The sequence below is a fragment of the Trifolium pratense genome, linkage group LG2, assembly GCF_020283565.1.
Source record: "Trifolium pratense cultivar HEN17-A07 linkage group LG2, ARS_RC_1.1, whole genome shotgun sequence".
NCBI lineage: Eukaryota > Viridiplantae > Streptophyta > Magnoliopsida > Fabales > Fabaceae > Trifolium > Trifolium pratense.
Window position 1 is genome coordinate 36,154,000 of NC_060060.1, and position 24,544 is coordinate 36,178,543.

The window sequence follows — 24,544 nt, forward strand, 5'->3', positions numbered from 1 at the left end:
AAGAAATTAAGGTAGGAAAAGATGTGAGATGAAAATGTTAAAAAACGACAAACTGCTGTAATCAGGGGTCAAAATTCAATAAGACAACAGGTAAAGAAAATGCTCGGTGTATATGTACACAAAATTTGAAACACAATTCAATCAGTTCCAAATCATGTCTGTTCTAAAACTTCTCCAAAAGCTATGTTTGAAAGTATTGGGGTTCTATCCATTCTCTCGCAGTCCTAACTTGATAACTTCTCCCCTCGGCCTCGCTCCAGCACAAACACAGAAGTTAAGATGGTATGTTCCGTTCAAACTATTTTTAAATATAAAAAGTTAACAAGACTCACTAATAATTAAACGAAGAAAACAATAATAATGGAGCTGGCTCTTGAGACTTGAACACTCTTCAAGAAACCGATCATCATCCATATATGATATACTCCGCGGTCATCTTCCCAGTGCCTAGTCATGCATACTGCAAAACATTCTCTTCCTCCAGTAGAGATATTCTAGACATGATGTGCTATATAGCTATTAGAGGTAGCAAGTTTTCCATCTATGATACAAGATGTATTCACATATAGTGAAGACAAACTGGATAGTATAAAAGGGGGAAATACAATGGGACTGCTGAAGACAACATATTACTTAAGTACAACAAAAGCATAAAAAATACAGGAATAAATTAACTGGAAATATGACAGCTTCAGCATTTTGTGGGAGAGCCATTGTGCCGCTAGAGTGTTAAAGGCGATGACTCTAACTCCTCAGGTGTCACAGGAGTATGCAGCTGCAGTGACAAGCAAATAACAAGTTAGCAAACCTCAATTATGCACAGAAATCAGAATGACGCAAACACGAGTCTCTTTTCTCCCATCAACACATGTTCTATTTTACTTATAACTTTGAAAGGATTAAGTGGAACCAAAAGAAAATACGTCAAGGGACAGATTTTTTTTGCTACATGTCCTATCCAGCAAGAATAGCCAATGCCTAACCTAAGAGAACAAGCAGGCAATAAACAGGCTACCTTGTTTCCGTGCTTGCAAGCAATCGAAAGATCTAATCAACGAAAGACAATATAATTGAAAATTAAGAGGTCAAGTTAAGTGTCTATATTTTAGAAGAAACTGCCCAAGGTAACCAACAGTAAAGCACCCTTCAATCCAGAATATGATAAACTGAGAAATATAGAAACTGCTTCTTGTTTACAATATGACATCCTCCCAACATTAACATAAGGGTAACAAATAAAGTTACAACTCAACAAGATTTAGGCAAGCATTAAGGCCCTGTTGGATAAACCACTCAATTAACCGCTTATGCTATAAGCCTATAAGTAAGCACTTTCATATAAGTACTTATGCATAAACTATTTCTATAACAAAAGACAAAATAAAGTCAAACTATTTCAAAGTTATAAACTGTTTTCATAAGTTATCTTAGAGAGCCTATGAAAATAAGCTGAAAATAACTTATGATGTGTAGTTGTTTCGATTAGCTCACTCAAACAGTATCACAAGTGTTCATACTTCATACAAGTAGATAAGCTAAAATAAGTCAATTCAATCAGACCCTAAGTATAATTCAAGTTGATAGTGTGATTAGTTCATGATATATTCATCTTAGACAGATTCATGCGCAGTCAGCCATAAAGTGAGAAAGAACTTACAGCTTTAGCAACAGTAATCCAATGGAAAGCACGGAAGAAATCATCATTCTGAGAAGGAACATAGTCGTGATTCCAATACGTAATATCATTAAACGTAGCACTAGTCTCCCAAGAATCAGAGCTTTCACTGGATTTTTTAGACGAAACTTTCTTTCCCAAAACAAAACCTACATATCATAGCAATCATCACAATCACATTCAGAAAGAAGACTTTAAAAGAAAGAGAGAAAAATGAGATACGAACCAGAGTAGTTAGGAGGAAGAGGAAGAGTAGTTCCTTCGAGTAACCTTCCTCTAAAATGTGATTGCTGTAATGGTAAACCATCTTCTCCGACGACGCCGGTGGGTTTAGGTTTGAAATAGTGAGAAACTTCGGTGGGACCGTCGTGCTTGATGCAGCAGGGAAGTAGATGAACACGGCTGCTCAGATTCTCGATGCCGTCTCGTTTTAGATCTATCGTCGCCTCACCGCCCTTTTCCATTGTTCCCTCTCGCTGCGCTTTTTCTTTCTTCCCTCCTAAATTATTTCCAATCTCACTTTCATTTTTGTTTACCTCCTCCCCCTTTTATATATAGCATTCAAATCATCACCTTTTTTAAAGGCAGTCATTTTCTTTTTATGTAGTATAATAAATAAATATTAAAATTATAGAATCATAAATATATTTAACATAGTTTTTCTTAAAAAGGAAGTTTTAGTTTTGCTCCTTCTCAAATCATTTGGATCCTCTCCTTTTATTTCTCTCTAATTCTTTCTTCATTTTATTTTATGTGCCTATCTCTCTCATCATCACTTATTTATTTTTTATTTTTAATTTCTCTCTTTTCACACTCACAAGTCACAAAACAAGCAATTGGAGAGGGATAAAAGGAGATGATCCAAATCCCTCCACTATGTGAGTTTTCATTTTTCAATGGTTTTGCCATTTTATCTATAATAAAAAAATCTCCATTTCTAATTCTCTCCAATTTTTCCATAATCATAATTCATGACAGTTTTAAAATAGTTAGTGTCACTTGAATTAATAATATTTTTTATTTTCTCTAATTTCTAAAAAAAATGAAATTAACAATATTACATAATATTTTAGTAGAGAAATGCCACTACTGATCAAAACTTCACAAAATTTACTCAAATTTTTTTTTTTTTTAATCAAAAATTTACTCAAATTTAAAATTATGAAATTTGTCCATTTTATAAAATGTGTCTGGCCAAGCATACTCTTGGCAGCGGAAATAAGAATCCATATATCTAACATTCCTACACGTATTCTTATTTATATTTCTCTTTTAAAAAATAAAATAGCACATCCAGAATTATAAAACTTGTTTCCCATGATTGGATAAGAAAAGAAAAGAAACCTTGATAAGGCATACTCAAGTGAATATAAAGCTTTGATTGTATGAAATCAGTTCTGCTTAGGATAATTTCACTCTTTTTTTTTACTTCTAATACAATAGATATTCTAGAAGGCACAGCAATATCATAGCACAGCAATATCAACTATGTCCTATAGGTGATCAGGTTAAATCAGCATAGAAATCATGCAGTTGAAAAGATACAATGAAATCCAAGTTATAACTGATGATCCGACCTACATTTGCCAAGGAAACCGTCACTTTTTAAGCACGTGTTTGGAAAATCAATGAAGCCATGGCACCAACATACGTTCACTCAAAAGCTCCATATTCTAGTGTTGGTTGGCCGCACCACGGCTTTCACAACGCCGAACAAAACATGTAATAAGTCTCTTTCACACATGCTGATAATGCTGCATAGTTTGCAATCCACCAATCCCAAACTCTACTTTCATACAAATGGCTTTACATAATAAAGAAGCACAAATAGTCTGTTAAAAGCTCCAGTTCTTCCATCAGCTACAAAAATGTACCCCCTTCATGAATCTCAAGGCACTAGAGTAGAAACAAGACTGTTAATGTTATTGTCTTGTCAATATGGCTACTGATTCCCACTCTAAACTACATATCACATCCTGCATATAAACAATAGCATCGTCAGAAATGAATTTTCCACCTTCATCATTTTACCACTTTTCTCTCCCTATCATTTTAATTTTGTTTATTTTTAATAAATTAGTAGCAATGAAACCATGTAAAATTAAGGGTACAAAAAAAGTGTTCAGCAGGAAACTAAATCATCCCACGGGTGACATGTTTCCATAAAATCATTCTTTTAGATTTATAGTAATAAATAGATAAACCCTTTGGTCCGTTTTTTATTTTTATTCAAAAACAAAATAAACTATAAGTAAACACCATCAAATCAGTCCTATAGAATACAAACAATATTAGCTTCCCCCACTTACCAATGGATTATGTTGATCAATATCAAAGCTATTGATGGCGCAAGGTTCTGCAAGCAGCTCAATTGGTTCCTCACCTAAGAAATATAAGAACACACCATCAATTTCACGGAATCAATCCAACTAAGTAGTTACAATTGGTTTCGGGTTGGAAGTATAGTAGAATATATTCCCAATAACTAGTCATTTTCAACATGTTGCAAATTGCAATGAACATATATTACCTTGCTCAATCACGCCAAGAATTCCATCCTCTGAACATATCATGGCAGGTAAAATCCGAGTAGAGGACGTGTTTGATTTTATGCAACGATCATACTGAACCTCCCAAACCTCACTTTCAGATATTGACTGGACTGCACTGTTGCCAGCCCCATCCCCTGCTCCTGTTCCTGAGAGTATAATTGGCTGTTGCTGCCACCTAAGATCCCAAGCCAAAACAGTACCTAAGGAGCCACCAGCCTGAGAGGAAACACCATAATTTCAGAAAATGGCAGAAGCATACAGGGAAAAGCACTAAGCACAGAGCCACTCAGCTCTCCAAACCATTAATCTGATAAATTCTTATCAAAGGAATCTATATTCATTCAAATTTAATTAGTACAGTACTTATGTCAAAACAGTTATTGTTGCAGAAATGAAAAACAACCATCAACTCTCATGAATCATGATGCCCTAAACTGGCTTTAACTTTTGTTGCATGATAAATAAAGAACATTAGCAATATATCACAAACGTACTTTTTCAATTGTCCTAGCATAATGTCATGCATATTTCAATTCTAATAAGCTATTGCACCCTGAAGGGATTTGCTGATTTGGTATATGTTTAAAGACAAGCACCAATCACACATGCAGACACTGCTGCAAAATCAGTCAGATAAATTTCTTACGAAACTCAAGAGCTGCATAATTTGAAATCTGCTTTTAAACTCAATTTCTATACATAATTCGATCATTTAAGTATTTAACTTCTCTACCTAACATCTTTAAGCTTATAAACTTTTGTAACCACAAACTTATTTTTATTAAGAAACTCTATGACTTAATCTAAATTGTGCTAGCCATTCAAAAAAAAAAACTAAATTGTGCTAAAATCCAAAACCAATGCTGCTTCAATCTCTAAGAAAAACAAACATAAATAAAACAAGTAATGAGGAGTGGGGAATAGCAATGTTACCAGGCAAGTATGTTTTCGTGATGGATGAATGTCTATAGAATGCACTATCCCAGAATTCAAATTTTTATCCCTGCAACAAAACCAACCACACAGTAAGTATAACTCTAATATCTTCAACAATCTTAGGCACAAGTATGGATAAACAGCATAAACGGTTTATCATATAAGTGCTTATAACATTACTATGCATCATATATGTGTTTAAGGTTATATCTATCTATAACAAAACATAAGTCAAAATGTTTTCATGTAAGCTAGAAATCATTTTCATAAGCTGCAGATTGTATGGAAATAAGTTGAAAACAACTTATGAACCATAAGCTCTCCTAAACACTATCACAAGTTCAAATTAAGTCAATCAAAGTTCAACATAAGTCAAGGCTCAACATTTTCCTTACAAGTTCAAATTAAGTGCTTATATCACATTTTCAATCACAAGTGCTTATAGCAGTAAATAAGTTAAAATTAAGTCAATCAAAGTTCAACATTTTCCTCACCAGTTACCCTTAAACTGAGAAACCGGTCCACCGGGTTTTCTCTGATCCCACCAATGAAGACCGAAACCATATCCACCGGTAGCAAACTCAACCGGAGAAGCCCATTTCACTGCGGTATACGAAACCAAACCACCACTATCAAACAATCTACGATAATTCAAATTAGAGTTTCCAACAGTAACCAAATTCACCTTCCCATCATCCCCAACAGTAACACACTCAACTCCACCATCCATGAGATCAATGCAAGTCTCAGAGACCGAATGAAGCTCATTCTCGGGTACAGAAACTTCAGATTGAAGCGTTGCATCGGTGGAATCGGCGAACAAGAAATGGAGTGAGCCGGATGAAGTTGTGGCGGCGATGATTGAATTCTGAAGGAACTGGGAAGCTTTGAGAGATGAGATTGGGGAAGGAGAAGTCCATGAAGATTGGAAATCGAAGGAAAGTGGGTTTGGTTTGAAAGAATGGATTTCGATGAAAGAGAGATTGGAATCGAAGTCGGAGGTAGCGAGAACTGCGAATCGATTGAATGCGGATAGTACTGGAAGCCAACGAACAGCGTCGACGTATTTGTATTGATGGAATCTGTGGATTTGTGAGGTTTCTGAATTTGCCGTCGCTGCCATGGCCAGTGTTTATCTGCGAAAATTACAACAACATAAACCTGCAACTCGCGCAAAGGAGGAGTAGTAGTAGCCTAGTCACGAAAACATGTTTTTATGACTAACATACCCTTGAGCATTCTATATTTTCTTTTTTAGCTTTTTTGTTTTTTTATACATCTTTTTTAGCATTTTACATTTGAGCAAACACTACAAATAAAAATGATTTAGGGACACACATATACATGTAAATATTATGCTTGGAAAGATGAAATATAATGAAATGGAGCGGAATAGAGTAGTGGAATAAAATAGAGCGGAATGAAATATATCTTTCATTCTATTGTTTGAATATTTAAAAATGAGATGAAAAAAATTGAAGGTAAGTAGAGGTATAGGATGAAATTCATTTCATCATATTTCATTTTATTCATTATTATTTTTTAAATTCAGACAATGGAACATTATTCTATTTCATTCCTTTCCATTCTATTTGATCTCATTTCATCAATCCAAACATAGCTTAAGATAAATAATTTAGTCAAATCATTTAAATTTTTTTATATTTAAATTTTTTTTACTGATGAGTACGTGCCTAAATACTTTTTATTTGGGCTTGTGAGATGGAATTCTATAACTTAAACAACTCAATGGAGAGCTCTATGGCCGATTCAATTCAGAGAAAGGTCCGCCAATAATGGAAAGGCCATTCCCCTCCCTATTTGTTCCTTGATCCCTCATTCCACAAATTCGTTGTTACTGATTCTTTCAAGGACGAAAGTATTTCTCTTTACACTTCGGGTCAAACTTGTTTGGTATCTAGAATTTCAATGAATTATAAGTGGGTTTGGATTATCCTCTTCTTTTAATTTTTTCTTTTTTTATAATGTCCTTCTTTTAATTTTAGGCGCACACATAAATAAAATAAAAATATGATTATCACGTCAATTGATACCACTTTAGCAAGTTTCTCTTTATTTCTCTTTATTTCATTTTATTTTGTCAATGTGGCTAACAAATATTTAGGCATCCTTCAAAAAAATATATTATTTAGGCATGTGCCCATAGAAATTTCTCTCCCTCCATTTAGGATAGAAAACTGAATACTTCCTTCTCCACTTTTTAAGGGGGTGTATTGGATTAAGATTTCACAAGACAATTTTAGCAAAAAAAATCTTGAAGATTTTAAAAGACTTAATATAAAAAAATTTCTATAAATCTAGAAAGTAAACTCTCTCTTGTATTAAGGACTAGAGTGAGTAAAATGACGAAGGTGCCCTTTTTTCATTTGGGTTATGGAAAATTTTAGAATTTGAATCAGCAGCGTGTGGTCAGTTTGTGAGTAGATATAGATAGTGTGACGAATGAAGAGATAGCCAGGCAGGAAGGCAGGTAGGTAATGGAAGTCACAGGAAGGAGGTTCAGCATTTTCAGTCTCACTCCTTCTCTTCCACCGACGAGAAGGTTTTCTACAACATTATTATTAGCCAAAAAGAAAGATATTATTCAAGACAACAACGATTCTCAGCCACAACCACCTTTTTTATCTTTGAGAGTTTCAAACTCAAATCTTGCTCGTGCTGCCATTGGAGTCTTTGCCTTAGGCTTCATTGATGCAGGGTTAGTTAGTACTAATTAATCATCACACTTCTTATTAATTTCATTGATGCAGTGTTAGTTAGTACTAATTCTGATTCTTTCAGGTACAGTGGAGACTGGTCAAGGATTGGAGCCATAACACCACAGACGGAAGAATTGCTAAGGCTTGCAGCTTTTCTAGTGGTTCCCATCTGTGTATTTTTCATTTTTTCGCTGCCCAAACAACCAAATTAATCAGCTTTTATAATGCAATATGTAAAATTCTGAGTTTAATTAATTAGGGTCTTAATTAATCTTTGCATTTTCCTTTCTAAACATGGATCAACTGCAGCAGGGTGAAGTGAAGACATTTTAAGTGAAAGCAATACTGTAACTATTAAGTCAAGTGATTAATCTATTAAGTCAATAATCATCTGCAGAAAGGCTTACTGTTTGTTTGCTAATATGCTCCTATTAAATCTATTATACATTATCTAATGTCACTTCCACCAAACTTTTATCCTGAGAAAATTGTTGATTTTAACTTGTCTCATATTCCACTTCAGGTACACACATTAGCACTATTAATTTCTTTATCTCAAGTGAAACATTTAACAAATTTGTCCTTATAACTAGCTAGAACAATCAAATACTTGATATTAATTTGAATATGCTGCTAATCATTGTTAATATATTATACTGTATTTAATAGTATTGTAACTTGACAGATGCCATCAATTGGAAGGATTTCATAAATCCTTTTGATTACAAATCAATTGGAGTAATGTATATATGTACAAACTTGTGTGTATTTAAGTGCATCAGAGTGCACCATGCTCAGAAGTTTTGTGCCAAGAATGAATTTTCCATCTCTTCAAGTGCTTTTGTCGGCAACGGCAAACATTGTTTTCAATATAAGAAACCTTGTTTTCATTATTGAGATGAAAGAATAAGTATCTTCTTCTTCATATAATAGGAATATTAGCACTACTTTGTTATATAAACCTAATACAGATAAGTATAAAATAGTAACCTAATCAATGTAAAATAAATTGTACGGCTGTGTTAACTAAAGTGATAAACTCTACAGCTGTATCCATTACTTAACAGTAACAAAATAAATATTATTTACATCAATAGCTCCCCTCAAGTTGGACTATGGATAGAACATAGACCTGACTTGGATAGAAAGGAAGAAAAAGCAGGATGATTGAGTGGTTTAGTGAAGACATCAGCAAGTAGAAGTGCTTGGTACAGATAGTAAGTGAATGAGCTTTGATTGAATTTTCTCACGAATCACATGGCAGTCAAGTTCAATAAGACTCGAACATTTCCTAGATATAATGCGAAAGATGGATAAGCCATTAAAGATTCACTTGATAAATGCTTCTGTTGAAGAGTTTCCAGAGTCCATTGGTAATCTTATAGGGCTTGAGTATATGTCAACCTGTGAACAACTCAGGAATCTATCAAGAAGATTTTTATTGTTGCCTAAACTTACCACGTTATAAGTTGATGGATGTTCTCAGCTTGGAGAGTCATTTAGAAGGTTCAAAGTGAGTCATTCAATAGAAAATGGCTGCCCAAATGTGAAGGAGCTGTTTTTCAGCAAGGCTAATCTATCATGTGAAGATCTTTACAAGATTCTTGAAATATTTTCAAAATTCGAATATTTATGTTTCGCATAACGGATTTGTCTCCCTCCACAAATGCATCAAAGGATCTTTGCAGTTGAAAAGTCTTGATATAAGTTTTTGCTGGAATCTTATGGACATTCCACAACTTCCATCAAGTATTCAGAAAGTAGATGCAAGATACTGTCATTCCTTAATTCCAAAAGCATCAAGCATGCTATGGTCCAAGTTTTACTAGATGCTCCATTTTTGTTTTATTTTTCCATGCCCTGAGTATCTAAATCTATTTAAGTATGATTGTTTTGTCTTGCTTAAGGAAGTATGTTTTCATTTTGTTTTAGCAAGATGATATGGATAGGTTATGCATGCTCAGAAGATAATTACTTTTGAAAAGAATAGTTACCACTACAATCGATTCTTGATATCGCATTATTTAACAATGTTATATCATGTATGGGATTCAACTTCTAATCATGTAAGAGCTTCAACTTCTCCCTCCTTCCAGATCATAATAGTATGTAACTATGTATTCAATAATGTTTTCTTTTTTATTTTAAAAATCTACTCGTATGATAATTCTGATGCTTCGTTTGTTCTGGCACAAAGGGATTGTCAGTTTCAGAAAAGAATATGCTTTCAACTTTAGATTGATATCCACATAATAAGAGTTGTGCTGATGATACATTTAGACTAAGGTGTGGTTGGAACTTGGAAGTGAAGGGATCTGTGGCTATCTGAAAATAATGTTGGAGTGGTATATAATGTCTTTGTGCACGGGGAAGTGGTTTGTTGACTGGTGGTTGATTTGGTGTTACATTTTGACAGTAACAGATGAAATTATATAACATATTGACATAATGTTACTTAGCAGGGTTTGAGTGGCAATAATAGGATTGATGCTAAAATTGATTCCAAATGACACTGGTGCCGACGAGAGATTAAACTATGGTTGTATGGTGTGTGGCAGTGGCAGTGAGAGATGTATTGGTATATAGTGTAACTGGCATTTGTTCTGATATAAGCAGTTCAGGTTTGTTAAGGAATAGTTTTCGCCTTCTATTTATTGCTAGGGAGCTAATAGTGTTTTATACATTATAGTTCTTGATGAGCTAATTACATAGATACTATTCTTGATTGTTCTGGTCCTGGTTGAATTGAACCATGTGATTGTATTGCTTTTGTATATTGTGGTGGACTTGGTTTTACTTGAGCCTATGCTCATTCTGGTTTCAATCATAAAATTTGCCTTGCCCTTTCAAACCATAAAACTGGAGACTGATATCAGTTATCAGTAGAAACTAGAAAGCATTGAAGAATTGTAGGCACTTAGTTTTCTGTTGCAACAAAAAAGATGGTGTATGATATTATGAGCTATATAGCATAGGATCAATTTCAAGGTAAATCAATTGATACTATGCTTGCATGTTACAACTATACAATGATATGCAGATTCTCCATTTAGATATAAATCTTAGGATGACTTATACACATAAGCCATATACTTTAAATGGTATATCTCAAGAAATTAATATAAATAAAGGATTATTTTTCCATCTGCAGTTATTAATAATACATGATATTTGGTCACCAATTGTCTCAGCAATATGGACAAATGAAGGTGATTATTAGTTATAATTCTTATCAACTGAATCCACATATTTTTCAATTTTCCCAATGGCTGAGTTTTCCTGGAACTCCAACAATTCAATCTGGAATTCTGAACTGTTGTTTTCACCCATTTCCTGATTTTTACATTTCATAGTTTTTTTGTTACCTTGATATTGGTACGATTTTTCCAGCATCGTTAGCGATGACTAATCTTCGTCGGTGAACCTGTGGGGCACACAAGGTGGATTCTCCCCTCCCAACCGAATTTCCTCCATACACATAGTCAGGAATCGAACCACTAATCACATGCTTAAGGGGACCAAGAGATCAATTCATTGTTGTTCATTTCATAGTTTTTCTTTCGGTAGTTCATGTTGCAAAGGAGTGTCATATTACTTTTTTTTAGAAAGCACAAATTGTTAGTTAAACAATATAAATTTTATGAATCTACTATAACTTTTAGGGCCCGTTTGGTGCGTAGGATAGGGAGACAGGATATGATAGTACTATCATATCCTACTTAAATTTTTTGTTTGGTGCACAAATAGGAAAGGATAATTTAAACCTATCACTAATCCTATCCTATTGACTCTTTGTTATTTTAATCCTCGTTTTAGGCTGGGTTAGCAACCTGATAGGATAATATTATCACGCGCACTTATATTTTCTATTTGTGAAAGACGCTACTTCGACTCCCTCCGGCAACCACTCCTACCATTTTTAAGACCTTTTTCCTTTTAATTATCTGTATTCTCTGGTCGACATGCTTTTCTCCCTAATCGATGCTTTGTTCTAAATTCTAAATTATTCTAATCGCCTGATTCCAATTCAAGCCAGCATCATCAATGGTATGGCAATCCCTAATCGATGCCCTGTTGTTCCAAATTTTTCTAATCCCCAGGATAATTATTGAAAGAGTCAGTCTTGCACTCTTGCCTTTATAAAAGGGAAAAAAGCTAGACGAAGACGACGGCAGAACCCAGTTTGCTTGTTTTCTGTTCATTATCAATATATTATTCTTTTTTGTTTTTTTTTACAATAAACCCCTTTTTATTTTATTTTATTTTTATAATAAACAACCATTGTTTGTTACGGTAATATTTTTTTATTTTATTTTTGTCAATCAATTTTGTTTAGAACTAATTATTAATTATGTGAATTCATTTCATTACTTTTTTTTTATGTAAAACTCATTGATTTTTTTTAATGTCAAATAAAAATATAAAAAAATTAAATATCTGTTTTTAAGGTCAATTTTGTCATTTAAATATATGTATCTCCATATCATGTCAATATCAAGTGTGCACCAAACACATGATATGATAAAATAATGATATTATATTTTTTATCTTATGTGCACCAAACACATGACAGGATATGTGCTTATCCTGTCACTATCATATCCTATCCTTATCCAGCTTCTTATCATATCTTGTCTCTATCCTATCCTGTGCACCAAACGAGCCCTTATGGTCAAAGTACGCAATGTATTTTAAATTATAAAGGGACCCAACTCTTAAAAGAAAAGAGTGGAAAATTAGTAGGTACTACTATCTGAAAATTGTTATTGTTAATTGGATTTACGTTATTATTAGGTAACCTAGGTAACCAACAATAACAATTAGGATTGTGTTTGAAAAGGAGGCATGGTTTGCTTGCCAAAAGTATCTCCTAGATAGTGAAGTATGACTAATTAATGTATATTCCTATTTTTGGGTGATAATTAATACATATATCTTATACTGGTGAAAAAGATTTTTTTTTTTTGTGCATATGTACATAGTCCACAAAATAGAATAAAATTTTGCGTGACACAGTTGCGGTTTTGAACTGTTCGATCGAAATAAACGGTTAAAATTATTTTTATATGTGAAAATGAAGTTGAAACTTAAATCATTCGATATAAAATCAACAGTCAAGATCTATTATAACATCAAACTGTATGAATATATTGCTGCAGGGAATCCATATCCGCAATAGTTCACGTACATCTCCAATTTTTCATCCATTGTGAGAGGTAGTAGTAAATGTGATTACTGATATGATGATATAATTCTGAGGCCCCACTAACATTAAAGTTCATACATTGCTCAGAAATGGTAGAAGAAGAGCATGGCCCTCAAAATAAAACTAAAACAACATATCCATACTCTTTAATCGTCGACATGAAGTAGTTACACCTACATACGGGGCGGGACTCTTCACCGTTGACACTTCAAAATGTCTAAAGTACTTGGACATTTATTTTAAATCGTTTCGAGTACAACAGTAGAGATTAATCACTTAAGTTAGATAATAAAAGTATAATATACGACAAAATTCTTTTTCAATAAATTTAACACTACACATATTTAGGTAACTCCACCATATTTAATTTCAAATTCTCCAAATAACCAAAAGGGAAAAGATTATTGTTAGAATAATAAAGGAAAAAAATGTTTTAGTATTATTTATTAGGTACTAATGCACTTTTTTATGTGTTTGGTTTGAGAGAAATGAAGAGGGAAAACTACCGTTGAATAAACTACTTAATTTGTATCTTATAACATACTAAGTTGTTAACATAAACTATTTTGAAAAACTTACGAAAATAAGTTGAAAATAATTTATAAATATGTCATAAGTTATTTTATAAGTTCTTCCAAAGAGAGTCACAATTGATTATATATGTGAATATTGGTCAACTCAAATAAGTAAATTCAAGCAAATTAATCTCATTGTTTCACCAATTTTAGTGGGCATTGAATTATTTCAAATTAGTTGAACAACTTTATACATACATAGTACATAATTTAAAAATGACTAGATAGAAGAAACTGGTGTAGGGATCCATCTATTTATTATGAAAATATAAAATGGTTAATTAATTATGAGGTAGAAAACAGAGAATAAAGTTATTAAGCTTACAAATGAAACTTATTGACAGCTACATCACAGAAATTCCAAGTGAAGACAATAGAGAAAGAATTTAACATAGAGCCGATTTTACAGACGGCCACAAACAACCATCTTTCAGCCGGCTATCTCAATTCTGCCAGCATTATTTTTTCTAACCCCATTCCTTAGCCCATCCCTTTAAAATCTTCTTCACCTCAAACCACTATACTATAGTTTTCTTTTGGAAATATTAATGCACCATTCATAATAATATATATATATATCTTAGCTACTTTGCTTCTTCAGTATACACATCTTTGATCTTAAGTGGATCTTTTTTTCCAATGGCGAAAAAATCGCAGAAGCAAATCGAGAAAGACAACGATAACAATAATCTAAATGCAAGTAACACGGTTACTACTAAGGCAAAACGGACTAGGAAAAGTGTTCCGAGAACTAGTCCACCTCAACGTAGCTCAATATATAGAGGTGTCACTAGGTAATTTCGTCGATTATTCTCTTCTAATTATGTGCTTATTGTACACATCGTTGCAGTTGAATCTCTTTCGAATTAACAATTGACATACTATAATGTTTTTTGCCATCAATCAGGCATCGGTGGACAGGTCGATATGAAGCTCATTTGTGGGATAAGAATTGTTGGAATGAGTCTCAAAACAAGAAAGGAAGACAAGGTAATTTCATACTCTTTATCATTAGTTTGATTTTTTTTTCATTTTTCAACATCAATTTATAAATATTTGATGAAGTTAGCTAATGTTTTAATTTCTTTTCATGTGGCATTTCAATCCTATGGCGGCGATCTTTAAAATTGTTGCAGTGTATCTTGGTAAGTGCATATGCATTTGTTGAAATTGATTATTACTATCATAAAATGAAACCAAAAGAATCAATTTAAGTTAGTATTTTGTATTAAGCAATTTCATGTTGTTGAAATTTCAGGTGCCTATGATAATGAAGAGACTGCAGCACATGCTTATGATCTAGCAGCATTGAAATATTGGGGTCAAGATACCATAATTAATTTTCCGGTACTTAAATTCTTAAGTACTTTTATTAACATGCATCAAGGATTAATTAGTTCAGAAAATAAAATGAAATTTTTTCGTCAAATTGCAGTTATCAAACTATCAGAAAGAATTGATTGACATGGAGAGTCAATCAAGGGAGGAATATATTGGATCCTTAAGAAGGTATTGATCAAGCATAATTTCTTTCATATATAAAAAACGTTCGTACATGTTCACATCAGTCATGTTAACTTTAGCTTATGTCTTTTTTAATTAAAAAATTGCAGGAAAAGCAGTGGTTTTTCGAGGGGAGTTTCTAAATATAGAGGTGTTGCAAGGTACTGCACATATTAGCACGTTCTTCTTCCTATGGACTAATTATATAAGAATCAATTTTTAAAGTTTAATTACTAATGGATTTTTGGTTTTCAGACATCATCATAATGGAAGGTGGGAGGCTAGGATTGGCAAAGTTTTTGGCAATAAGTATCTTTATCTTGGAACCTATGGTAAGTTCAAAATCATCATGTCTCAAATTCTCAAACCAATTCTTTCGTTGACAAAATCAAATACAAATATATGAATATACGCAAAATGCTTTTTACTCTTTGATGTGTGCTAAGTATCGAACTCACGAGAATTAAAGAGTAATACTTTTCACATGACTGATGTGAACATGTACGAACGTTTTTTTAATCTAATTATTACTACGTACTTAATACTCTTGTACTAATTAAGTAGCTAGGGTTTAGGTACAACGATCTAAATTTAGGTGGGTGTACATAAACCTTTTTTGTTTCAAACTTTGAATGAAAATGATTTTACAACTATTGTAAAGGAAGACCTTAGAAAAGTGGCCGTCAATGAATTGCTTCTATTCATTGACCAATTACTCTATAGTATGGCTTTGCATGGGTTATGTGTGGCAATTAATAACAGTCACATTCAATGTAACATGATCACATGAAGTCCATCCAATAAACTAAAATGTTTATTTTGATGCGAATAAATAAAATATATAGTATAGGAATAGGAATAAAACTAAATGAAGGTTATTCCAAAAAAAAAAAAAAACCTAAATGACCAAGGTCTTTATAAAATCTAATTCAATTAATAATGTCGATATTGTTAGGTTGAATATTTACACATAAGTTCAAACTTAGAATCACAGTTGTGTGTATGAGTTTTATAAATTGTGTTTTCTATTTTTTAATTTGTTAACTTGTCCATTTATCTTATAATAATTAAATTTTACATCAAATTTGATGATTTACTTATACAAAATCCAATTAATCAATCTTGCAGCCACACAAGAAGAAGCAGCTACTGCTTATGACATGGCAGCTATTGAATATCGTGGACTTAATGCTGTTACCAATTTTGATCTAAGCCGTTATATTAAGTGGCTTAAGCCCAACAACAACAACAATGATAATAACAAGTCCAATACTAATCCTTGTGACATTAACACTAATTATAGTACTAACGACCAAAACTCTAATGAAGAATTGGAATTTAGCATCCTAGACAATGAGACATTATCACTCAATAATTCTATTGATGAAGCCACATTGGTTCAACCTCGACCAACTAGTGCCACGTCAGCCCTAGAGCTTCTACTTCAATCATCTAAGTTTAAGGAAATGGTGGAAATGGCATCTATGACATCCAATGTGTCAACAACATTGGAGTCTGATCAATTGTCACAATGCTCATTTCCTGATGATATTCAAACTTACTTTGAATATGAAGATTTTAATGATGGTACCATGTTGGATGACCTCAACTCCATTGTGCCTATGTTCCACTTTGAAGGTGCTGAGATTTTATAACTCACTTCAAAAAAGAGATTAGAAAAATGTAACGTTTTATTTATTTGTTTGATTTTTTCATTAATGTTTTTTATAAGACCGACACCCTTTATAATTTTACCCTAATTAGGATTTAAGCTTTTAGAAGAAATAAGTTATCATTGAGAAGATTCAAATGTGGACTAATTGTATCAAATTTGATTTCATGAATATTTAACCTTTACTATAGCAATATGGTATGATATTGTCATTTTTTGTGTGGAATAAATGAAATGAACAAGGTGAAAGTTAATGAATTGGTGCAGAAAACATAAATTGCCAAATAAAATCTACTCGAGATGATAGTTCAATAATAAGAGTGTATTCTTATTCTCAAATGTTGAATTTGAATCCCCTCTCTAAATTTATCACAAAAGAATTAAAAAAAAAAAGTCATTTTTTTGTCACCAATTTTCACCTTTAACTATTTTCTTCTATTTTTTTTTTTTGCCATCAATTTCCAATGTTAACTTTTTTATTGTAATATTACAATGCCACGCTCCGAACGAATTCGCAAGTCAACAGGTTATGTTTGACTTGAAACTTTATAGTTTTTGTCATTTCAAAACAGAAATATTTGATCGGACTCGATAACACCATAACATATTTGATTAAACCTAATTTAATCATGTACACTCCTATTTTTTTGAGAGAGTGCAACAATGATTAACAAAAGGTGAGACATACTTATTACTTCTTGAAAAATTGAGAATAATTTATTCAAAAATCAATAAAAATTAACCACATAAGTAAATTTTTAAGTGATACACACAAACTAACTTCCCAAAATAGGTAACTACATGTATTTATTTTTTATCTTGGGCCTTAAAGCTCGTGGTGGACAGCGAGAAAATTTCTCATCCCACTACCCACTTTCTCACCACACTCCTGTAAAATCCATTTTTGCCCTTGGTCAAAAAATTCGGAACGCGTTTTCCGAATTCTTTTAGTTCAAATTTGGAAAAAATTCGGAAAACACATTTCGAAGTTGTTTTTTAAGGCAAAAAAAATTCGGAAAACACGTTCCGAATTTTTTGACCAAGGACAAAAATGGAATTTTCAGGGGTGTGGTGAGAAAGTGGATAGATGGGATGAGAAATTTTCGAAAAGCGATTGATATGTTGGGCCTCTATTTTCTTCATTTGAGCACAGTTGAAACATTTATCAACTTTGGGCTTTCACCATTTATAACTCAAACAACTCTCACTATCTCAATTTAATTTCTTCCTTATTTTTAAATAACTATTGTGGTTGATAAAAGAAAATGTTTGATAAAAAAAAAGGTACTGTTGTGGGTCAGTTTGTGCTTTAATTTGGCAAGCTACCTTTACACCTTACACTTACTAGTTTTCTTCTCACATTACTTTCACCTTTATTTATATGGTTATTTATGATATAAAAGCTTCTCTCAACTAGAACCGTGTGTGATATGAGAGAGAGATTCCTGTTATGTATTCCAGCTTATCTTGGTTTAAGAGCTGTCCTACTTTTTTCTCTTTAGGTACCTCTCCCTTACATTTTCTTTACCCTTTGAAAAAGCTACTCCTAATTCTATTTTTCTCATCTAACTTTTTCCTCACACTTTTTGTCTCTTGTTGTTCTTTATCATCATCCTACTCTTCTATCAAGCCGGAACTTTCAATCCAAATTGAATTTTTATCTCAAGTGCATTCACAACTCAGTCAAATTATGAGGCTCATTCACTATCATATTCAATTCAGTAATATAATTTTTTAAAAGGAGAATATTAACATTGCCATAAACACATATGTTAAGAAGACAATTGTGATAAATGATATGATTTTTTTTTTATATTGCGAAAGTAGTTCATCCTATATTTTTTGTAAACTCATCGCAGATATAAGTATTAGTATGCACTATAAAATATTAATTACATTGTTTTAAACTTTTTTCTATATTAAAAAGAAAAGCAAGTAGCCTCAGAAAATGTTTACATTGGCTCGGCTTTTATTCTTAATCAACTTTTATCATCAATGAGTATATGATTATTAAGTGATATACTATAAGTGTGTTTGATCTAAAAAATAATGGATTGGATAGGATAACTTCAGTTGTACTATGGTTGATTTTAAAACTATTTCTGGGCTAGATAAATTGAAGGCAATGAATTGGACAAAAATTAAAATTTTCATCCCCACTGAATCACAAGACAACTTTTTATCCAGAGTATAAATTGTTTAAAATACTAGTAAAATAATCTTTTATCCACCAAATATTGTATAAGAGAAAATTTGTTCAATACACAATACTTATAAATCTATAAAAAAAAAAAAAAAAAATACTGTACTCCACTACTTAACTAACACCAAAATTAGATCTCATTGACAACAACCATATCATAATCTTAGGAAATGATATCATGTTAGTCTATATATGTTCATTATGATGTAATTGGATCAGCCCATTGCCATTAGTTTGGGCCAAAATAGTTAGAGAAAATCTGAAAAACAAGAAAGTGGGAAAAAGGCAATAAAAGACAAAAGTGGAATTATGGTGATATCGTAAGGGTAGACGTGGAATGAAGAAAAGGACGACAGAGGTTGCTTGCGCAAATCTAGCTAATCTGGTCTTCTGGGGCATCCAAATACACAAACTAAAGTAAAGCAAACCATTACGACAATAGATTAGATTAAAGCTTTTTCTTATGCCAAACCCAAAAGCATAACAATATCAACTAAATTAACACCCCAACCCAATGTCATACCCCAAACCGTACTCACACAAACAAAAAAGCATTCACCAACCATTCATTTTATTTCTCTTCACACATTTATTATTAAATTAAATTATTACTACTAGCTACTACTAGGCCACATTTCATTACATTATGTTTAGGACAGACAATCACAGTGGGACAGTCATTGCACAGAGAGTTTGCAGCATAGCATCAGCTTCTTGAAAAAACAAACACCCTTTTCAACACTTCCTTCCATCCACATTTCTTGTACGACAGACAATTCCATCTTCATTAATTCATTCTAAACCCACCCCAATACAAACAAAACAAAACAAACATGCACCCCCCTCTTTTACTCATCTTTTCATTTTCACACCCTCCTTCTCTGTAACGACTCATTATGATGGTGCCACAAAAGAGGTGTCTTTGTTGGAAGAAACTTAAACTGAAGCAGAAGAAGAAGAAGCTAAATAATATGGTGATGTTTTTGCTTGTTGCTGTAACAACAGCTTATGAGATCCAACAATGTTTCCTTTTTTACTGCAGATTTGTTCTACGACAAATGGGTCTTCTTAGTTTGTTCTTATGTCAAAGATGGTGTACTCAACCAGCGATTCTGTACTTTTTCTTCTTCTTCCTATTTTGTTGTTTTGCTTTTTGATTTGTTAACATGTTATGTTATTGTTGATGATGTTGGTGATATTGGCTACACGGCTCAATCTGTTAGCTTAGTGATACTGGAATTAATTAAATCGCTGTTATTGTTAATTAATTTTTTTTTTGTTTCATTTTTTATTTTATTTTTTACACAATATTTTTTGTTTAATTTAGTACTGTATTTACATGTTGTTTGTTACCGTTGTTACTAGTAGTAGTAGTAGTATGCAAGGAGTGATTATTGTCAACTCATTTTAGTTTCCTCACTGATTATTTGGATGTCATGAAGTTATTGCTTTAATTTTAGTACAGTAGAGTATTTAACTTATTGTATAGAAAAAAACTTTAAAAAATAATTAATTATTACCTTTGGTGAAATTTTTAGTATTTTATTTAATTAATTACTAGTGGTAATTCAATTTGTAAAAAAATCATGGAAAAAAAACATTTTTCATAAAAATAATTAGTTAGGAAAATAATACTAAGGTGAATAAGTGGAATGACCGAACTTGGAACTCTAACTCTTTGTGCACATAAAAGTTATTTTTTTTTAAACGGCTAAAATTTGGATCATTTTTTGATTTTTGTGTGTCATCCTTACGTAGGGGCTATGTTAATCTTCTTTGTCTCGATCTAATTTATGGAATGTCCTCGAATGGACCTTAAAAATGTTATATTTATTAATTTAAATTTTTATATTTATTTTTTTAACATTTACTCCGGAAGATAAACACACAAATTAGAAATTATCTTATTATTTTATATATTATGAATTTTGGTAATATGTGGATTCATGTTAAAAAATTCCAAAGTTCATTTTTTTTTATTAAATAGTATAATGATTAGAATTTTATCTTTTTAAGGTTTTCACCTGAAAATATTAGGTTTGAATCTCGAGTTTTGCATAAACCAAAAGTTTCAATTTTACATAAAAAAAAAACTATTTTAAAGCTTAAAAATTAAATTTATGATATTAAATTTAATAATTTTTTTTAATATATATCCTTAAAAGAAATATTAATAATAGTCTCTTTATTTTAGTTATGATTATTTACCTTTGTGCCTGCGTCTTGTCTAGGCCAAATTTCTAGGGGGAAAAGAAAAGAAAAAGGGGGAAGAAGGAGACGTTTCAATTTGTATGTAAGCTTTGGGTTTCTACAATATTTTGCAGTAAATAGGGATGCACCTAATGGTGTAGGATTTTTAGTCAGTGATGCTTTAAATTTGGAGGGTCCCTTTGAGGTACAGAGTACACAGACACTTCAACATCTAAACACTGTTTTATTACCGTTTCATTTTTTATTGTCAGTCTTTACATCTGTCCCTTTTACTCAATTCTTATTGGCCAACGTGGGCCTTCGTCATCATCATCATAAATTAATCTCAAAAGGGCTAAATTGGAAACTTAGTTACATACTCTTCACTTTCAACTTTCAAGCTTAAACCAAATCCATTGCTCTAGTTATTCACGCACTTAGTCAGAAATTGTGGATAAAAAATCTATCTAATCTTCACACGTTATAGGCTCTAATCCGAAGTTTGGTGGAAAAGGTTAGTCCCTAAATTAAATGGAACATTTTTTTCACAATAACAATTTGTCTAATATGGAGGAACTCTAGAAAATATATCATGGGTTGCGTAAAAAATAAAGAAATGGGAGGGTTTCTTAAGGTTTACAAATCCTATCAATAATTTCATAATATGAGCTGTTGATGATGTTAGACTTATCATAATTATACTCCATATCCATCCCTCCGGACCGCACGTATGTCAATATACAATTTTGATCACTAATATATTTAATTGTATATGTTTAAAAATTATAAAAATTTAATATTTTGAAAATATTCATCAAAACAAATCAAACAAGATCTCATATGCTAACGTTTACATCTATATTTATTTATTAAAAAAAATACGATTAAAACAAGATAAATGAATAATAAATTTAGTCAAAATAGGTCTTATATATGGGACGGAGGGAGTAGTACTTCCTAATAATTTTGTGTAGAATATAAATTTTACAAATTAAATTGTTGAATTAATTATTTTTTACAAGTTAGATCAAATATATAAATTTCATAAAAGTCTAAAATTATTTGATACTTTATCGGATTAGCTTATTTCAATTTTATTATATGATATTTGAAATATAAAGACTTAATTACATTATTATATAATATTTAAAATATAAAGACTATTTATTTTATAACTTTGACTATAAAATATATTTATAGGTGAGAATCATCATCTTTTAAATTTATTTTGTATGGTTGAGTTAGACGAATCCCAAGTTTTATATGGTAAGTATTATCATCTATATCATTGACTAAATGCATTATTCATATGTCTTGTTTTGACCGTATTTTTTTACAAGTATATAAATGTAAATATTATCATATAAGATCTTCTTTGATAAGAATTTTACATTGGATAAAAGATAATCTGAAGATATGTTCATAAGTAGAAAAAAGTTTCACTAAAAAAACAATTTTATAGAATTACTATGATTGCTATATATATATATATATATATATATATATATATATATATATATATATATATATATATATATATATATATTCAAATAAACGCTAAGGTGTGACTTAAAAAAATGAGGGACTATTTTCATGAAAACGTTTAAATAAATTACATGAATTTATAAAACTCTTTTTTTTTTTACAAAGTTACTTACCCATTTTATAATTATGGATAGGGTTTAGTTCTACTTGGTGTTGTATTCAACATTGCTATAATTATTTACCCGTCTCTGTAAGTTTATCTCAGTTGTTAGAAACATCGCATATATTATATAAAAGTTTAGGTGTAAACCCTGAACACTCTACTTATTCACCTTTAAGATGAAATTTTTAGCCGCTAAATTATTAGATAAAAAAAATTATTTATCCATTTTATAATTATGGATAGGGTAGTTAGTTCTACTTGATTGTTGTATTTCGGCGCTTAGTATGAATTTGTACATTTTATGATATATGGATTGTCCCGTCCAAATCAATGTTGTGGTGTTAAGTTGAAGGGTGTGGGTAGGTGATGGTGGGTGAGGTGACATACAACACCGCAAGTAGGGTATTATTGGGTTGCAAAATACTGAAACTGTCCCTCCAAAAGACTCTGTTTTGAGCACAATCATAGATATAGAACATTATTTTTTGCTTGTAACTGGGCAAGAAAAACAAAGAGACAAAGACAAAGACAAACAATGTGTGACGAATGCCTCTTGGTTTATTTGCAAGTGTCTTATCAATTGTGTTCCTCTTTTTCTTCCCTTCCTTTTCATTTTAGTAGTAGTATGCATGTGAAAGTATGGATGCTCAGAGAACCATTAAAAGGATTAAAGGGTAAAAAAAAAGATCAAAGAAGGAAAGAATGTGATTCTTCCTCACGATATGGAAGGATCCTATGAGCATTAGAATTGTCAAAGGTGTTAATTAAGCTTCTAGCTGTTGTGACCACTCGTTTTTTATATATTTTTAGTTCTTACTATTTATATAAATAGTAAATATTGCTTATCTTTTGTTTATATTTTGCTTTTATATTGACTATTTTTTTTCATTTTTGAAAAAAAAATATCAACAATTTGGTTCATTTTTCAATCCCTCTTGTTTATTGCAATTTAATAATATTCTATTAATATTGGGCCGGTCGAGATCCAACAATTTGGTTGGGCTAGACCCGCCTTTATATTTAAGAAGTCCAATACCTCTAGATGACTGGCCCAAGTAATCTCTACCGAAAATCAACCCGATAAGCATGGACCAAGTCACGTAGAAACGAATATACGTTATGTATTTTTCAAAAAATTTAAATTTATATCATATAGATCATCCATAATTTTTTTTTGAAAAAATTGAAAATTATTTGATATGTTATTGAGACCCGTCAAAATTAACGGTTTATAAATTTTTATTAAATACTGTTAATCTTTATGAGCCTTAATAACATATCAAATGATTTTTTAATTTTAATTTTTTTTTTATGAATGATCTATATGATATAAACTTTCAATTCAACGGTAGATTTTGTAAAATTCGTATTCGATATAATGAAAACGTTAATTTGTGCACCGTGCACCATATGATGCACTTGTGCATGTTAGAACTTGCCTAACTTAATTGTTTATTTTACTTTTTAGAAGCCACGTGTTTTCCTCACAATAAAAATTGTTTTATGAAAAATGTTTTCGAGAAGTATTTAATTGAACACAATGCCAATTTAGGCGCACAAACAAAATGATACATCATTTAATTATTTAAAAAATATATTTTATTTATTTTTTTCTTCTACTTTTTCATTGTTATCGATTTATTGCACTAAATTATATCCAAATT

At 31.5% G+C, this 24,544-nt stretch overlaps 4 protein-coding genes and 1 non-coding gene across 6 annotated transcripts; 2 read left to right on the top strand and 3 right to left on the bottom strand.

Moving 5' to 3' along the window:
- Positions 1 to 287: 287 nt before the first annotated feature.
- Positions 288 to 2,231, bottom strand: LOC123909690 (ribonuclease H2 subunit C-like). Its single transcript, XM_045960566.1, has 3 exons — positions 1,902 to 2,231; positions 1,658 to 1,824; positions 288 to 775 (listed from the first exon to the last, which is right to left on the bottom strand). Exons 1-3 carry the CDS (start codon positions 2,137 to 2,139, stop codon positions 722 to 724), a joined length of 459 nt encoding a protein of 152 aa, XP_045816522.1. The 5' UTR covers positions 2,140 to 2,231; the 3' UTR covers positions 288 to 721.
- A 743-nt stretch (positions 2,232 to 2,974) lies between these two features.
- Positions 2,975 to 6,469, bottom strand: LOC123910035 (nuclear pore complex protein NUP43). Its single transcript, XM_045961060.1, has 5 exons — positions 5,658 to 6,469; positions 5,161 to 5,230; positions 4,206 to 4,443; positions 3,985 to 4,058; positions 2,975 to 3,651 (listed from the first exon to the last, which is right to left on the bottom strand). The coding sequence occupies exons 1-5, from the start codon at positions 6,284 to 6,286 to the stop codon at positions 3,598 to 3,600; spliced, it is 1,065 nt and encodes a 354-aa protein (XP_045817016.1). The 5' UTR covers positions 6,287 to 6,469; the 3' UTR covers positions 2,975 to 3,597.
- A 1,078-nt stretch (positions 6,470 to 7,547) lies between these two features.
- LOC123911260 lies at positions 7,548 to 8,319 on the top strand. 2 transcript variants are annotated; one of them, XM_045962642.1, is made up of 2 exons: positions 7,548 to 7,882; positions 7,972 to 8,319. In XM_045962642.1, the coding sequence occupies exons 1-2, from the start codon at positions 7,662 to 7,664 to the stop codon at positions 8,093 to 8,095; spliced, it is 345 nt and encodes a 114-aa protein (XP_045818598.1). In that variant the 5' UTR covers positions 7,548 to 7,661; the 3' UTR covers positions 8,096 to 8,319. The 2 variants fall into 2 exon arrangements, with proteins under 2 accessions (XP_045818598.1, XP_045818596.1); XM_045962640.1 differs by having other exon boundaries at positions 7,559 to 7,882; positions 7,966 to 8,319.
- Positions 8,320 to 13,932: 5,613 nt separating this feature from the next.
- Positions 13,933 to 17,017, top strand: LOC123908694 (AP2-like ethylene-responsive transcription factor At1g16060). Its single transcript, XM_045959406.1, has 8 exons — positions 13,933 to 14,458; positions 14,572 to 14,654; positions 14,801 to 14,809; positions 14,923 to 15,011; positions 15,100 to 15,173; positions 15,278 to 15,328; positions 15,423 to 15,499; positions 16,296 to 17,017. The coding sequence occupies exons 1-8, from the start codon at positions 14,304 to 14,306 to the stop codon at positions 16,820 to 16,822; spliced, it is 1,065 nt and encodes a 354-aa protein (XP_045815362.1). The 5' UTR covers positions 13,933 to 14,303; the 3' UTR covers positions 16,823 to 17,017.
- Positions 17,018 to 20,754: 3,737 nt separating this feature from the next.
- On the bottom strand, positions 20,755 to 20,856 carry LOC123911974. Its single transcript, XR_006810832.1, has one exon. It is a non-coding gene; the product is annotated as a U6 spliceosomal RNA (small nuclear RNA).
- Positions 20,857 to 24,544: the final 3,688 nt, after the last annotated feature.

Coding starts and splice junctions, on each gene's coding strand:
- LOC123909690 (XM_045960566.1), bottom strand. CDS start 2,139: ATGGAAAAGGGCGGTGAGGCGACGATAGATCTAAAACGAGACGGCATC. Junction 1,825..1,901: donor TCTTCCTCCTAACTACTCTG/GTTCGTATCTCA, acceptor TATGATATGTAG/GTTTTGTTTTGGGAAAGAAA. Junction 776..1,657: donor GGATTACTGTTGCTAAAGCT/GTAAGTTCTTTC, acceptor TTGTCACTGCAG/CTGCATACTCCTGTGACACC.
- LOC123910035 (XM_045961060.1), bottom strand. CDS start 6,286: ATGGCAGCGACGGCAAATTCAGAAACCTCACAAATCCACAGATTCCAT. Junction 4,444..5,160: donor CACGAAAACATACTTGCCTG/GTAACATTGCTA, acceptor GTTTCCTCTCAG/GCTGGTGGCTCCTTAGGTAC. Junction 3,652..3,984: donor TTGATCAACATAATCCATTG/GTAAGTGGGGGA, acceptor GTTTATATGCAG/GATGTGATATGTAGTTTAGA.
- LOC123911260 (XM_045962640.1), top strand. CDS start 7,662: ATGGAAGTCACAGGAAGGAGGTTCAGCATTTTCAGTCTCACTCCTTCT. Junction 7,883..7,965: donor TTAGGCTTCATTGATGCAGG/GTTAGTTAGTAC, acceptor TGATTCTTTCAG/GTACAGTGGAGACTGGTCAA.
- LOC123908694 (XM_045959406.1), top strand. CDS start 14,304: ATGGCGAAAAAATCGCAGAAGCAAATCGAGAAAGACAACGATAACAAT. Junction 14,459..14,571: donor ATATATAGAGGTGTCACTAG/GTAATTTCGTCG, acceptor GCCATCAATCAG/GCATCGGTGGACAGGTCGAT. Junction 15,174..15,277: donor TATATTGGATCCTTAAGAAG/GTATTGATCAAG, acceptor AAAAAATTGCAG/GAAAAGCAGTGGTTTTTCGA.